This window comes from Microtus ochrogaster, linkage group LG1 (assembly GCF_000317375.1).
Source record: "Microtus ochrogaster isolate Prairie Vole_2 linkage group LG1, MicOch1.0, whole genome shotgun sequence".
In the NCBI taxonomy this organism is placed as follows: Eukaryota; Metazoa; Chordata; class Mammalia; order Rodentia; family Cricetidae; genus Microtus; species Microtus ochrogaster.
Genome location: NC_022027.1, coordinates 3,714,742 through 3,728,160, shown reverse-complemented (window position 1 = coordinate 3,728,160; position 13,419 = coordinate 3,714,742). Strand labels below are relative to the sequence as shown.

General features: G+C 58.6%; 2 protein-coding genes across 4 annotated transcripts in view; one reads left to right on the top strand and one right to left on the bottom strand.

The window, feature by feature from the left end:
• The first annotated feature begins 2,604 nt into the window (after window positions 1-2,604).
• On the top strand, window positions 2,605-5,278 carry Gpx4 (glutathione peroxidase 4). 2 transcript variants are annotated; one of them, XM_013350682.2, is made up of 6 exons: window positions 2,605-2,711; window positions 3,511-3,605; window positions 3,695-3,839; window positions 3,942-4,093; window positions 4,877-4,901; window positions 4,974-5,276. In XM_013350682.2, the coding sequence occupies exons 1-6, from the start codon at window positions 2,628-2,630 to the stop codon at window positions 5,064-5,066; spliced, it is 594 nt and encodes a 197-aa protein (XP_013206136.1). In that variant the 5' UTR covers window positions 2,605-2,627; the 3' UTR covers window positions 5,067-5,276. The 2 variants fall into 2 exon arrangements, with proteins under 2 accessions (XP_013206136.1, XP_005359141.2); XM_005359084.3 differs by lacking the exon at window positions 2,605-2,711 and adding an exon at window positions 3,050-3,292 and having other exon boundaries at window positions 4,974-5,278.
• Window positions 5,279-5,921: 643 nt separating this feature from the next.
• Window positions 5,922-13,419, bottom strand: part of Sbno2 (strawberry notch homolog 2) — a 45,211-nt gene continuing 37,713 nt past the window's right edge. For both annotated transcript variants that reach the window (XM_005359083.2, XM_026785133.1), the window contains 18 exons: window positions 12,637-12,813; window positions 12,381-12,478; window positions 11,860-11,939; window positions 10,886-11,077; window positions 10,524-10,693; window positions 10,054-10,185; window positions 9,775-9,910; window positions 9,585-9,697; window positions 9,420-9,491; window positions 9,245-9,353; window positions 9,027-9,101; window positions 8,799-8,942; window positions 7,729-7,823; window positions 7,562-7,654; window positions 7,344-7,475; window positions 7,172-7,248; window positions 6,882-7,072; window positions 5,922-6,790 (listed from right to left, as the gene is read on the bottom strand). In XM_005359083.2, the coding sequence (XP_005359140.1) occupies window positions 6,342-6,790; window positions 6,882-7,072; window positions 7,172-7,248; window positions 7,344-7,475; window positions 7,562-7,654; window positions 7,729-7,823; window positions 8,799-8,942; window positions 9,027-9,101; window positions 9,245-9,353; window positions 9,420-9,491; window positions 9,585-9,697; window positions 9,775-9,910; window positions 10,054-10,185; window positions 10,524-10,693; window positions 10,886-11,077; window positions 11,860-11,939; window positions 12,381-12,478; window positions 12,637-12,813 (2,535 nt within the window). In that variant the 3' untranslated portion in view covers window positions 5,922-6,341. The remainder of the gene's footprint in view (window positions 6,791-6,881; window positions 7,073-7,171; window positions 7,249-7,343; window positions 7,476-7,561; window positions 7,655-7,728; window positions 7,824-8,798; window positions 8,943-9,026; window positions 9,102-9,244; window positions 9,354-9,419; window positions 9,492-9,584; window positions 9,698-9,774; window positions 9,911-10,053; window positions 10,186-10,523; window positions 10,694-10,885; window positions 11,078-11,859; window positions 11,940-12,380; window positions 12,479-12,636; window positions 12,814-13,419) is intronic.

The following is a 13,419-nucleotide window of genomic DNA, read 5'->3' as shown; positions in this document are numbered from 1 at the left end:
AAAAGAAAAAAAGAAAGGAAGGAAGGAAGGAAGAAAGAAAGAAGGGAAGAAAGAAAAGAAGGAAGAAAGAAAGAGAGAGAAAACTCTTCTGAGTCGCCCCCCACAGGCCAGGGCTGCTTTCTGGCTGACGGAACCCTGCTGTGTTTGTGTGGTGGCAGGTGTTAGATCTGCGCTCCAATTTTTGTCCAATGATCTGTACTGAAGCCAAAGCGTAGTGATAATGCCTGAGTCTGTGGAGGAAGAGAGGGAGTCAGACCAGGCCTGGCCCGCACAGCGGTGACTGGCCTGTGACTGCCAGGGCTTTGGTTCTGGGGACTGCTGTGAATCTGGCTGTCTCCTCTTGTGACAGGAATGGACCTAACTGGCCAAGCTCTGGTTTTGTACTGTTCTGTTTTTTGAGAATGAACACATTTTTGCATCGTTAAACAAATGTTCCACAGCGTAAACCCTGAAAGTAGCACACTTTAAACTAACTTGGAGTTTGGCCTGCCTCAGTCCACGGCTCCTTGGGGCACAGGAGTACTCTAGCGTGTAAGGGCCACACTATTTACGCTTGGGCTTCCCCAACCCCTGGCTGTTGGGATTCATGCTCCATTTTACTGTTGTTTTTTTGTTTTGTTTTGTTTTTTCCTGTGTGTAGTCCTGACTGTCCTAAAACGTGCTTTGCGGACCAGGCTGGCTTCAAATTCACAGAGATCCGCCTGCCTCTGCCTCCCGAGTGCTGGGGTTAAAGGTGTGCGCCACCACCACCCGGCCTACAATGCCAACTTCTAATTCGCAGGTCTCTGCTGGCGGATGTTCAGCTGCCATTGTAGTGCCGGGAAAGCAGGAGTTGGAAAGCTCTCAGGAGCTCAGGTTAGCCTGGAAAAAGAGGAGAAACCTGGTCTGGGTCAGCCTGGGCTACCTGAGTGCCTGTCTCCAGAATAACAAAGTAGTAAAAGCCAGACCTCAGTCCTGGTCTTGGAGCTAGTGGCTTCTCAGGGTCTTCTAAGTGGCTTCTTGTGGTTGCGTCTGAACCCCAGGACTTCATTTCCTAATTGGTGAAATTAGGGCGAAGTTGGGGTTCTTTGGGAGAAGCAGATATTCCACCTGCAAGTCCGTCCCAGAGCAGGGGCTGAGCTCCTCCTCGGAGTGGCCGCCTTCAGCCCCAGCGCTACTCTGCAGTTCTGCCTTTTTCTCAGTTAACAGTGAGCAGAGAGCTGGAACCTCCCAGCTGCCCTGTGAGGGCGTGGCCAATCTGAGCCTCTAGCTGCCGGACAGACCTCAGGTGCTGGGAGAGCCAGGGAATGGGGGCTGGGAGGAAACAGCTGACTTCCTGAGACCTTGGAGTCTCTTCACCCGAGTGCTGGTGGCCTACTCCCGGGAGGACAAAGGGCTGGTTTAGGGATCAGAATCCTGGGGGTGGGGCGAACAAGCAGCTGGGCTGAGGAATTTCCTGAGTCACACCGCTAGGTCTCCCCACACCGGGAGGACAAAGGGCCGGCAGTGCTGGGTTTAGAGGCCTGGGGCAAACTGTGGGGCATTTACTTTCTCGCCCAGGCCTTCAAGACCCTTGGCATCTTTTATTCGTGCAGGAACCTATGAGGTCATACAGGGGTGGCGACCTGAAACTTGCTTACTAGACCAGGCTGGCCTCTGCCTCCAAGGGTTGGGGTTGAGGGTGTGGCCATCATGCCTGTCTCCCTGTTGTTTTGGGGGCATTTGACGGTCCTGACTTGGCCCCAGGGATTACAGAAGCATCCACGTGTACCTGCTCACGCGGTGCTGGGGTCTGCATGGAGCTCTTTGCAGTGTTCGCAGGGCAATCACGTTACTCAGAGCCCTCTTGCCACACCCCTCAAACCAATCTTCCCGTGAATCAATCTGTACAGCCCTCCCTCGTTATCACGGGGGGGGGGGGACAGGGTGGGACTGTGAGTTCCAAGCTGGGGGCGGGGGGTGGGGCTGTGTCTGGGCTGAGGGCTCGCACTTGGCATGCTCCAGGCCCCTGGTTCCATCCCAGCTCTAAATGGTGCTGTGTATTTGTCACCCCAGCATTGCATGGTGCTGTGTATCTGTCATCCCCGTTCTGAAGTGGAGGTAGGAGGGTCATGAGTGAGGCTGTCCCGGCTACACAGTGAGTTTGAGTGTAGCCTAGTCTCTGAAAAAGGAGAAAAGAGAAATAGAGAAGACGCGGGGGCACACACCCGCGATCCCAGCCCACAGGGGGCTGAGAGAGGAGGACCAGGAGTTACGTGAGACTTTCTCCAGTAGAAATGGAAGCTCTCGTACTCAACGGGGCTGTTTAGGGGGGTGGCTTAGCCTCGCTTAGTGTTCCCCTCAGCGCCCCTGCTCCCTGCCCGCCGCAGGCAACCTCGCGGGTAACTGTCTTCGGCCCCCCAACGCGCGTCCGCGAGGACGCCGCTCCGTTTCCCCGTCTTTTCCACCATCGAGTCTGCGCAGTTGCTGACAACAACAAACCCTCAAGCCCCGCCCCGCTTCCCATTGGCTGCAGGGGCCGCACGTCATTGGCGCACCCGGCCAATAAGAGACGTCAGTGGGCGTGGCCGAGGGCGGGCAAGTCAGACTTGGCATCGCGCACATTGGCCGGCTGTGTGAGGGGAGGAGCTGTGGCTCCGGCCGCCGCGATGAGCTGGTGCCGACTGAGCCGCTTACTGAAGCCCGCGCTGCTGTGTGGGGCTCTGGCTGCTCCAGGCCTCGCAGGCACCATGGTGGGCACCCCGGGGACCTGGGGGATGGCGGTCACCGCGGTCGTGTGGGCGATCTGGTGGGAACAGGGTCCGGGGTTGGGTCCCCGTGTCCAGGGTGGAGACCGGGGGTCGTGTTAGCTAGACTAGGGGGTCCCCCGGTGGGAAGGCGGACTCCGGGAGGCATTCCCCGGGCAGAAGGCGGTCAGGCCTTGGCGGGGGAAGTTCCTTGGGGGTGGGTACCGGTGTCGGGGTCACCATAGCGGGCTCTGATCTGGTCCCGCGCCCCGCCCGGCCTGGTGCGTCACAATCGGCGGCACCTTGGCTACCGGCTCTTTGTCCCCGCGCTGCCCTCGGGACTCCCAGTCGGGGGAAGCATGGGCCGCGCGGCCGCCGGCAGCCCGGGACGTGGCGGGTCCCCGGGAGGCCGGCGACGGCGCGAACCTCGACCCCAAAATACTCGGAAGCGCCCGAGCCCCCGGAGGAGGAGGAAAGCTCGAGAGCGCCGCCGCAGGAGGGCGCGCCCTCGCGGGACGGATTCGGCGCCGGGGCCGCTACTGCAGAAGCCTGCTCAGGACAGCAGCTGCGCCGAGCTCCTGGGCTCGGTGCGCGGCCAGGGGTACCCCTACCGTCCCCTCCCCTGGTAGCATCTTCTAGAGGCTCCACAGCTCCTTTCAGAACGCCCTGAAGGGGGCAGATGCACGGAAGCCAGAGGAGCCTTGGTCTTCCCCGCAGCCCAGTGCTCCTGGGCATTCTTTTTGTTGGTGTGGTACTCTGTCCCTGGGAAACCTGGGGTAGGACACTCAGTCTCTCTGTTTTACAGTGCGCGTCCCGTGATGATTGGCGCTGTGCGCGCTCCATGCACGAATTCTCAGCCAAGGACATCGACGGGCACATGATTTGCCTGGATAAGTACAAGTGGGTGCCTGGTTATGTGGGTGGTGCAAGACCGGTCTGAAAAAGTGACTCCCCTGACCGTGACCTCATTCCTACTTTTTCTCTCCCAGGGGTTTCGTTTGTATCGTCACCAACGTGGCCTCACAATGAGGCAAAACCGACGTAAACTACACTCAGCTAGTCGATCTGCATGCCCGATATGCTGAGTGTGGTTTACGAATCCTGGCCTTCCCCTGCAACCAGTTCGGGAAGCAGGTGCGTAATGGTCCCAGGCAGTGCCCAGAGTCGGGGTGCTGTGTTAGTGTGTGTATCTGTCTCTCTTTCATCCACCTTACCACAGTCTATTGCTACCCGCAGGAGCCAGGAAGTAATCAAGAAATCAAGGAGTTTGCAGCCGGCTACAATGTCAAGTTTGACATGTACAGCAAGATCTGTGTAAATGGGGACGATGCCCACCCACTGTGGAAATGGATGAAAGTCCAGCCCAAGGGCAGGGGCATGCTGGGAAAGTGAGTGGCCCTGGGGGAGTGGACAGGGTAGCCAGATGACTAGACCAGGATGGGAGCAGGCGCCAGCTTTTTGGTTTGTTTTGAGGCAGGGTCTCACTGTGTAGCTCTGGCTGGCCTGAAATTCACAGAGATCTATCTGCCTGCCCTGCCTTCAAAGTGCTGGGATTAAAGGTGTGCACCACCTGGCCCAGCCTCAGATTTATTTGCATGTTATGTGTATGAATGCTTTGCCTGAGTGTATTTATGTGCACTACCGGGGTGTAGTGCATGCAGGGGCCAGAAGAGGGTGTTGTACCTCCCGGAGCTAGAGCCAGAGGGGCATGGTAGACTGTAGCCACTGTGGATTTTGTGGCTACAATTCTCTTAACCACAGGCCTGTCGCCACCCACCCCCTCCCCAGATTATTTTCATTTTGTGTACGGGTATTTTGTCTGCATGTATGTCTGTGTACTACATGCACGCCTAACTCTCTGAGAGGTCAGAAGAGGGCCTGTGATTCTCTGTGAGCCACTATGTGATGTGCTGGGAATGTCACTCCCCTTCTTAAGGAGAACAATCTATTCTTTTAACTGACCCCCACACACACACACACTTTTTTTTTTTTTTTTGAGGCATGGTCTCACTGTGTAGCCCTGGCTGGCCTGAAACCCACAGTGTTCCCCAGACTGGCTGAACTCAGATCTGCTTGCCTATGTCTCCTGAGTGCTGGGGTTAAAGGTGTGCACCCCCATGTCCTAGTGGGTACCACTGCTAAGCCCTCTTTTTTTCCCCCTCTCTTAACAGTGCCATTAAATGGAACTTTACCAAGGTAAGAGTGGCATACAGTGGGGGGGGGTACCCAACTCCCCTGCACTCTGTCACCGCATTCTCTGTCCCACAGTTTCTCATCGATAAGAATGGCTGCGTGATGAAGCGCTATGGTCCCATGGAGGAGCCCCTGGTGATAGAGAAAGACCTGCCGTGCTATCTCTAGCCCTACAAGTGTGTGCCCCCACCGAGCCCCTCTGCCCTGTGACCCCTGGAGCCTTCCACCCCGGCACTCATGACGGCCTGCCTGCAAACCAGCTTGCTGGTGGGGCAGTCCTGAGGACCTGGCGTGCACCCGCCGGAGGAAGGTCCCGAGGCCTGTGGTCCGGGCTCGAGCTTCACCTTGGCTGCCTTGTGGGAATAAAATGTTGAAACACGTGTGTGTCCTCTGGTCAGGAATTGAGCGCATTGCGGATTAGATGGCCATGCCTGTGCCCCAGGACTCTGCAGGTCCAGAACTGGGTCAGCAGGTTTTAGTTCCCTAGTAATCCCTGAGGCTCTGCCCAGGCAACAGGAAGGACCAGAGTGTGGGCAGGGCTGTTCTTAGGAGGGCCCTAACCTGTTAGGAGGCCTCTTGGGTTGAGGTCTGGGGAGCTGCTTTAGAGTTGCGTGCATGTGTGTAAGCTGTCCATGTTCTAAGTGGGGCTATGGGGACTACCAGCAGTGGGCGTGGTTGAGCTAGAGCCTCTGGGGCAGGTCTGGAAGTCCTGTCCCTAGTAGCCCATGGCACCTCTGTGCAGCTCTGAGCTTTGTGAGCCTAGGACCTTGGGCTTAGCCAGTAGATGGCCACCTGCCTCAGCCTTCCCTGCCTTCCCTCCACTGACTGAGGACCCCCAGCCCCGACTGCAGCTGCCGCGGGGTGAATTCCATCTCCAGCTGGTCCCCAGCCAACAAGAGGATAGGTTTGCTGACTAAGCTGTCATCTGTGTCTACTCTCAAGGGGGGAGGGGCGCGGCTGCTCTGTGACCCTCGGGTCCCCCCTTCCCACTGACCTGCAGGCCACAGCACACTGGGAAGTAGGCAAAAGGCGCATATATTTAAAAAAAAAGATCTTTACATATATACACCAGAGTTAATTATAAATACATAGAAACCAGGGCCCGCTAGCTGCCCACAGATTCCGGGGCTGGGAAGTGGCGGGTAACAATAATTTAGGGAGGAGGGGATTGCATATATTAACGGGGTCTGCCCCGTGGAGTCCCCATAGACGGCGGGGCCTCAGCACCGGATTTCCTGAGTTACCAGCTCTCTGGGACCACCAAGCCCCACGGCCTCCAGGCTGGGCGTGTGGAGCAGCGCAGGAGAGGCCCCGCACCCAGCTGGCGGGTAAGGCACTGCGGCCAGGTGCCCTCAGTAGTCGTGGGAACCTCTTTGCTCGCAGAGGAGCCGGTGTGGGCCTTGCTGCCCAGGACAGTTGTAATCCAGGGGCCATGGTGGCCGCCTACGAGTTCGGGAAGGGTGGGCTGAAGTGGATGACGCTCTGCCGCTCTGTACCCCCACCACCCATGCCCACCAGAGGCGCAGGGGTCTCGGTGGGCCCTGCGCGCAGAGAGCGGAGCATGTCCTCCAGCACTTCCCTGAAATTGATGTCGCAGCCCTGGTGTGCCAGCTCTGCGGGGTTGGTTGCAGGATCTCTTGCACCCAGCATCAGAGAACTGGGGTCGGGAGGCGGAAGCGAAGGGAAGGCAAAGCGTGGAGGTGGCGGGAAAGCCTCGGCAGGGGGACTGTAGGTCAAATCCAGCACCTCACCAGGACCGCAGGGAAGCGCGATGGCGCGTGGAGTGGGTGGACGCGCGGCCAGCCCATGGGTGCTGCGGCGCTTCACCTCGGCATCCATCAGCCGCAGCTCCTGCAGTACGCGCGGAACGCAGCCCTCGGGGATCTTGATGCCTACAGTAGGGAGGACACGCGGTCATGTCTGCCTGGGGACGATACCTGGCAATCCTTTCTCTGGGGATCCCGTGCCCGCCGCCCCACTTACCCACTTGCTTCTTCTTGTCCTTGGTCTTGAGGCGCACGATCTGTAGGTAGCTGCTGCTGCTGACGTCCGCCATGACGGCAGCGATGCGGCCCCACACGCGCAGCAGCGCCCCGCACAGCATGTAGTGGTGGCGGAGGCGCAGGCCCTGGGCACAGCCCTTGCCCTCCTGTGCCAGTCGGCAGCGCTGGTTCCTGTACCAGGGGATCACCGGTCAGCTCGCAGCGTGCGCTTTCCCAGCCCACAAGGCCCCGGACACTGGGCGCCCGGCCCCGCCTCCCGCCAGGCCTCACCAGGTGGTGTGGCTGCAGTGCTCCAGCGACAGGGCATAGGTGCTCTCCCAGGGCTCCCGGGCCTCCTCCGCGGTGACCTGGGGATGCAGGCCCAAGTCAGCAGGGAAACAGGCTCAGGGGCTTCCCCACACATTCTCAGCTGCCACGGGAGGGTAGGGTGGTCCTTCCATACCCGGTGGAACCTGCGGCACAGGCTGTCCAGGGTCTCCAGCTGGCTCTGTCGGCCGATGTTCGGCTTGTAGACGGTGAAATACTCACCGCGGTTCTGTTCCGCCAGGAGGCAGCTCATCTTGCTGCCTCGTACCTAGGGCCCAAGAGTCACCACAGGTGCCCACCAGGGTCTCTGGGTAGGTGGCTGACAGGGCACCTACCAGGAGTGGGCCCACTCACCTTGTAGGAGAGGTAGAAACCATCATAGGGACCTTTCAGCTCCAGAGACCTGGTGAGCGCCTCTTCCCACTTCATGCCGCGGTCCACACTGATCTGCAGTGGCGAACAGGGTATTAGCAGGTTCGGGGGCTGTAGCCATGGCGGGGGCTGGGTGGCTCCCTGCTCACCTTATAGAAGACCACCTGCCCATCCTGTGGGTGCCCGGGTGCCAGGAACACCTGCTGGCTTTCTTCATGAATCTCATTGATGCCAGGGGCCAGGTCTGAGGAGAGGATAGGTGGTCAGCGGCCAGGACAAGACAACCGATTCTCTGATATACCACAGAGGTGACCCCGTGAATTCGCAGAGGGACCAAAAGCCTGGAGACCAGATGTCTTGTGGGTGTCAGGGAACCCTCTAGTCTAGGGTCCCTGGTGTCTTGTTGTGCACAGCTGCAAAGAGGGACTGTGTACTGTTGCCAAGGAGAGCTGTCTTTTTAAAATATTTATTTATTTATTATATGATATTCTGTCTGTGTGTATGTCTGCAGGCCAGAAGAGGGCACCAGACCCCATTACAGATGGTTGTGAGCCACCATGTGGTTGCTGGGAATTGAACTCAGGACCTTTGGAAGAGCAGACAATGCTCTTAACCTCTGAGCCATCTCTCCAGCCCCGAGAGCTGTCTTTTTTAAAAAAGTTTTATCTTTGTGTCTGGGCATTTATCTGCACGTGTGTGCATGCCCACGGAGACCACAGAACGTATCAGATCCCCTGGAGCTGGAGTTACAGCAGTGGGGTGGGGTGGGGAAGGCGAGCAGGCCTTTGAACTACCTCTCCAGTCTCCCTATTTGTTTACACTGAGACAGGTCTCAGTAGCTCAGGCTGGCCTTGAGGTCATTGTGCGGTTGGAGGAACCGCCTTTACCAGCCCTGGGTTGGCAGGTGGAGTAGCAACAGGGGCTCTGTCCAGTGAGCACAACACACAGCTGGCATGTAGCCCAGGCTGGCTCTTAATGCAGCCGACACAAAAAACGTAATCTTTTGGAAAGCGTTGAGATTCCTTGTGCTGTAGCTGCACTGTGTGGGTCTCTAGCATGAGCTTCCCAGGTGATCACACTTACAATGACAGCAGCTTGGACCAATCTCTGGTCCTCGTCTGTAGCTTCTCAACGGTAGACATCAAATATACAATGTATTGGCCCTGGATCCCATGAGGGGCTCCCAGCGCCTGAACTCCAGCCCTGGCCGGAAGCTTACCCAGAATGCCCATGTCGTATCTGCCCTCCTTCTTGTCTATCTCGATGAGGTGGTCAAAGGTGTCAGAGAAATACTGGAACAGAGCATTCTGCTTGTGCACCTCCAGCCCCAGGATGCGGTTCAGGAACTTGGTAATGGAGCAGTCTGCGGGCAGAGCTCAGTCTCAGGGCGCCTTGGGCCCTCCCAGTGGCCCCTGCACCATCACCTTCCAGTATTCCCGGGACTCACCCTTCTCCACATCCAAGCAGCCAGTGCGCGACTCACGGCCACCGATACCCACAGAGAGCAGGCCCTGCTTCATGTCTGCGAGGGTAAACCAGCCGCTGGTCTTGGACCCCGGGGGACCCTGCCAAGTCCTTTCCCTAGAAGCCCGCCCATGCACCCAGTCCCCAAATCCCGATGGAACCAGCCCCGCTATAGTCCGCATGCCTCCCAGAAAGGCTCACCACGAAAGAAGGCGGCATCCCCTCCCGGGTAGCCCTGGGGCAGGGGCACCCTGCTGTCCGTCTGGCCCAGGATGGTGGTGAGGACGCGGCTGAGAGCGCGGGTGCCGTACTGTGGGGCAGGCGGTGTGAGTGGGGCCGGGGTAGAGTGACCTCCCCGCCACCAACCTCTACTTACCTTGTTCTCGAAGTTGTACTTGCTCAGGTCTCGGGACTCAGTGGCCCTGCGGTCTCCGTGGGTCAGGGCACCCTGCCAGAGTGACCCAGGACCATTCGTGATTCAGGCTCCATCATTTCCTGACCTTCCCCAGGTCTGCCCTCCGCCCCTGCCCCATCTGCTCACCAGGCTCTCCAGTCGCTTGGCCACAATGGAGGCGAACCTGCGCTCCCCGGCCAGCTCCGAAATGAGGAAGACGTACTCGGGCGCTGAGACCTGGTTGGACCTGTGGGTGCGACCTGAGGACAAAGAGGCTCTAGTGACTGGGATGGGGGTCTCGGGGAAGGAACAACCCGGGCCGGGGCTGGGGCCTCACCAAACTGCTGAATGGCGCGGTCTGCGCTCCAAGGCAGTTCCAGGGTCATGTGTACCCGGCGTCGCTGGTTCTGGACCCGGCGGTCAGCTTGGAGGGAGACACCGGAGCTGGAGGCCTCAGAGATGATGGCCACAAGCTGGGGGTGGGGGTGCGATGGGACAGGGTGTTGGGGGCCTTCTCACTGTTCAGCTCTGGGTCCCCAGGGTCACTCCCTTGCAGAGCTGTGCTGGGAGCACCCCAGGGCACCTGGGCCCCTCGCTGCCCCGCACCAGGCCCCACCTTCTCGCCGCTCATAAAGCGCTGTTTCTCCCTGAGGTTCACATGGTCGATGGACAGGCCCTGTTCTGCTCTGGACTCAAATACCACCGACCCGTCAGGCCTGGACACTACACGGCCTTTCCTGCCAGTCATCTGGTTGAGGAGAGAAAAAGGAGACCCCCACCAGCTATCAGTGTGGTAGCCCTGCTGAGACCCTGTGCAGGGACCTGGTTTCCAGTGTGGCCTCAGCCCATGAAGATTTCTGCCTTTGTCTTTCTTTGCTTTCTTTTTAGAAAATAGTAATTATTTTATATATGTATATGTGTCTGTGTGGCACATGTGTGCTGGTGTCCTCAGGTCCACCCAAAGAGTGTCTGCGGACCCATCTCTCACCTCCCTCTGCAGTCAGGCTCCACCCCCCCACCCCCCCCCCCCCCCCCCCCCCCCCCCCCCCCCCCCCCCCCCCCCCCCCCGTCCCTATGGTGGCTCACCTCAGCCACACACTCAGGACCCCCAAGCTGGTGGATGAGCTGGTCCAACGTGTTCACCGGCAGCTCCCGGCCCAGTGTGCGCACCTTGGCCAGCAGGCCTTGTTTCAGCCGTTCTACCCGGTCCAGGACACCAGGCCCCTGCTGGTCTCTCTGAAGTGGGTACAGGGGACCTGGAGAGGGAGGGAAGAGCACAGTGTCAGTGAGGTCGCAGCAGGGGTGGGGCCAAGCGGGACAGAGTCGCCCTCCTGTGTCTGACAGGCTTTGAGTCTCACTTTCCCTGTCCCCCGTGGGTGTGTGCTGGGGAAAGGACCTCGTGTAGTTGTGTCTGCTGTGTGGAGCACGGCTGGACGATGGAGGCTCACCTCGGTCATCAGTGGGGAGCGTGGGGGCCTCAACGATGACCACATCGTCATCTAGCAGGGACTCTGGGGATGAATTGAAGTCGCTGTCCAGGCCAGCATCTGACTCTGTGCTGCTGCCGTCGCTAATGCGGATCACTCCTGAGGCCTCCAGAGCCAGTCTGGGAGCCTTGGGGACGCGCCCCCGGGGCCGCCCTGCAGGAGGGGTGGGGAGGCTGAAGCAGGGGTAAAGCTGGAGTGCAGGGCAGCGGGCAGGAGGCACCGAGGGAGCTAGTGAGGCCTGACTAGGACAAGGTAGGCTTCCTGTGTTCTTCTGGTGTCTTGTGTTCCCTCCAGGAAGACCCCAGCCCTACTTCTGGGAGGGCAAGGTGAACTGAGACATCACGGCCCCATCCTCAGCCCTGGCTGGCTTCGTGGCTGAATTCCACTGGAGAGTGAGAGGCTCAGAGGCTGTCAAAGCCTGCTCGAGGGACAAATTCAGGGACCTCCTCTCAGTGCTGTAGGCTGCCGGAGGGTAAGGGGCCTGTGGATGTCCTAGGGACTCAGGAGTGGGAGAGCCCTGCACTGTCCTGTCCTTCATGCTGGGCTGTGTGTCTGCAGGTAAATTACTTGGCTTCTCTGAGTCTGGCTTTGAGGATCTGTGAACTGGAAAGTAGGTGGCCTTGTGCTCTGACCTGTGTTTCTGGGCACAGTCCCGTCCTTACAATCAGCATGGACACAGCCAAGAAGCACAGCTGTGCAGCACACAGAGGCTGCCCCATCTGCCAGCGAGTGGGGCTGGAGCTGGGTAATGATACAGGGGTCCTAAAGGCCTTGGCTAGTAGGGCTGGCTGGCTGGGTGGCCCGAGATTGGAGCCCACCGGGGTCTTGTCCCAGAACTTTGGTGACCATGTGCATACTCTCAGATGGGTTGGTACAGGACACAGGCGGTGGGGAGTGGAGCACACAAAGCCAGGAGGAACCTGGTGGGCTCTTACTTTTCCTCTTTCCGCCTCCCCGGTCCCGCCTCCTCCGGGTGGAAGGGAAGTGCTTCTGAATGAGCGACAGGAAGACGCCTCTGCAGAAGAGAAGAGTGCTCAGCACAGCAGCCACAGCATGCGCCTCAGGGAGAGGAGTGACAATGGGACACACTGGTCCCAGACTGGAGCCCCTGTGTGGGATTGGCAGGGGGAAGCTTCCCTAGGGTGGACTGAGGTGACTTCTGTCAGCCTGTGAGGGCAAACAGGCCAGACCTGAGAAGCCCATTATACTGTGTTAAAATGGTACTACCTGTGTGGGGGCAGATGTCCAAAAGTCTCCTGTTGAGACCCCAGCAGTGATGTGCCCTCCAGACCCAAGGGCCACCCTCAAGATTCCTGTTTGGTCCTACCCCTCCTGGCTTTCCACAGTTGCTGAGGGTCAAGGGGTAGCAAGAGGCCATTCAAGGTGACACACCAGGGAGTCCCCCATCCAAGGCTGCCCTGGTGCCTATTGTGTCCCCAAAACTTTCGCCACTCACTCTGCAGCTGAGACAAAGCAGTCCAGGCGCCCTTCATTCTCATCCAGCACCTCGCGGGTCCGCGCCTCTCCTGTGGACTGCAGACCGATGACCACACACTGCGGGGATGGAGTATCTAAGCTGGCTCCAGGGTGACTAGCCCATCTTATCAAGTCCCCCTGAGGCCCTGCCTAGCCTCTGGGCATCCCACCAGCCAACTATGAGGGGAGGTGGCAGCTATCAGGGTCATGGCCTCAAGGCTGGCCTTGGCACTCACCTTGTCCTGGCTCAGCTCCTGCTGGGCCAGCTCCACCAGCCGCTGCACCTTAGCTGCAATGCACAGGTACTTGAAGAAGCGCTGGTGCGCTGACCAGAACTGACCCCACAGGGACTTGCGAGACTCCAGGCCGATCCAGTCGGCCGCCTGCTGGAACACGCTTAAGGCCTCAGCCCACTGCAAGAGTAAGGCCTGTTAAGCCTGCCAGCTGGCCTTAGGCAGGGGCTCCAGGGGCTGGTGGGGTGAGGGGCAGTAAGGGCAGCAACCAAAACTGCACAGTGAGAATGTCACAGCCAGGGCCCAGGGCAGGGGGAACAGGTTCAAAACACAGGCTCTATACAAAGCTGTCAGGTTGTGCAAAGGCTGTTTTGTTATTTGACTAAGAATCTTTTTTTTTTTTGGTTTTTCGAGACAGGGTTTTGACTAAGAATCTTATATAGTTGACAGCGGTGGAGGTGCACACCTTTAATCGCAGCACTCCGGAGGCAGAGGAAGGGGGATCTCTGAGTTTGAGATCAGCCTGGTCTACAGAGTGAGTTCCAAAACAGTTAGGGATACATAGAGAAACCCTGTCTAGAAAACCAACCAAAGAAACAAACAAATAGAATCTCATGTAGCCCAGGCTGGTCCTAATCCCCTTGCTTCAGCCTCCTGAACACTGAGACTTAAAACACTATGTCTGACTTAAAAGTCTCCTTGGGGCAAGGGCTGCTGGAGGCCGGGTTTCGTGTATCCTAGGGCTGCAGGAGGCAGGGTTTCGTGTATCCTAGGGCTGCAGGAGGC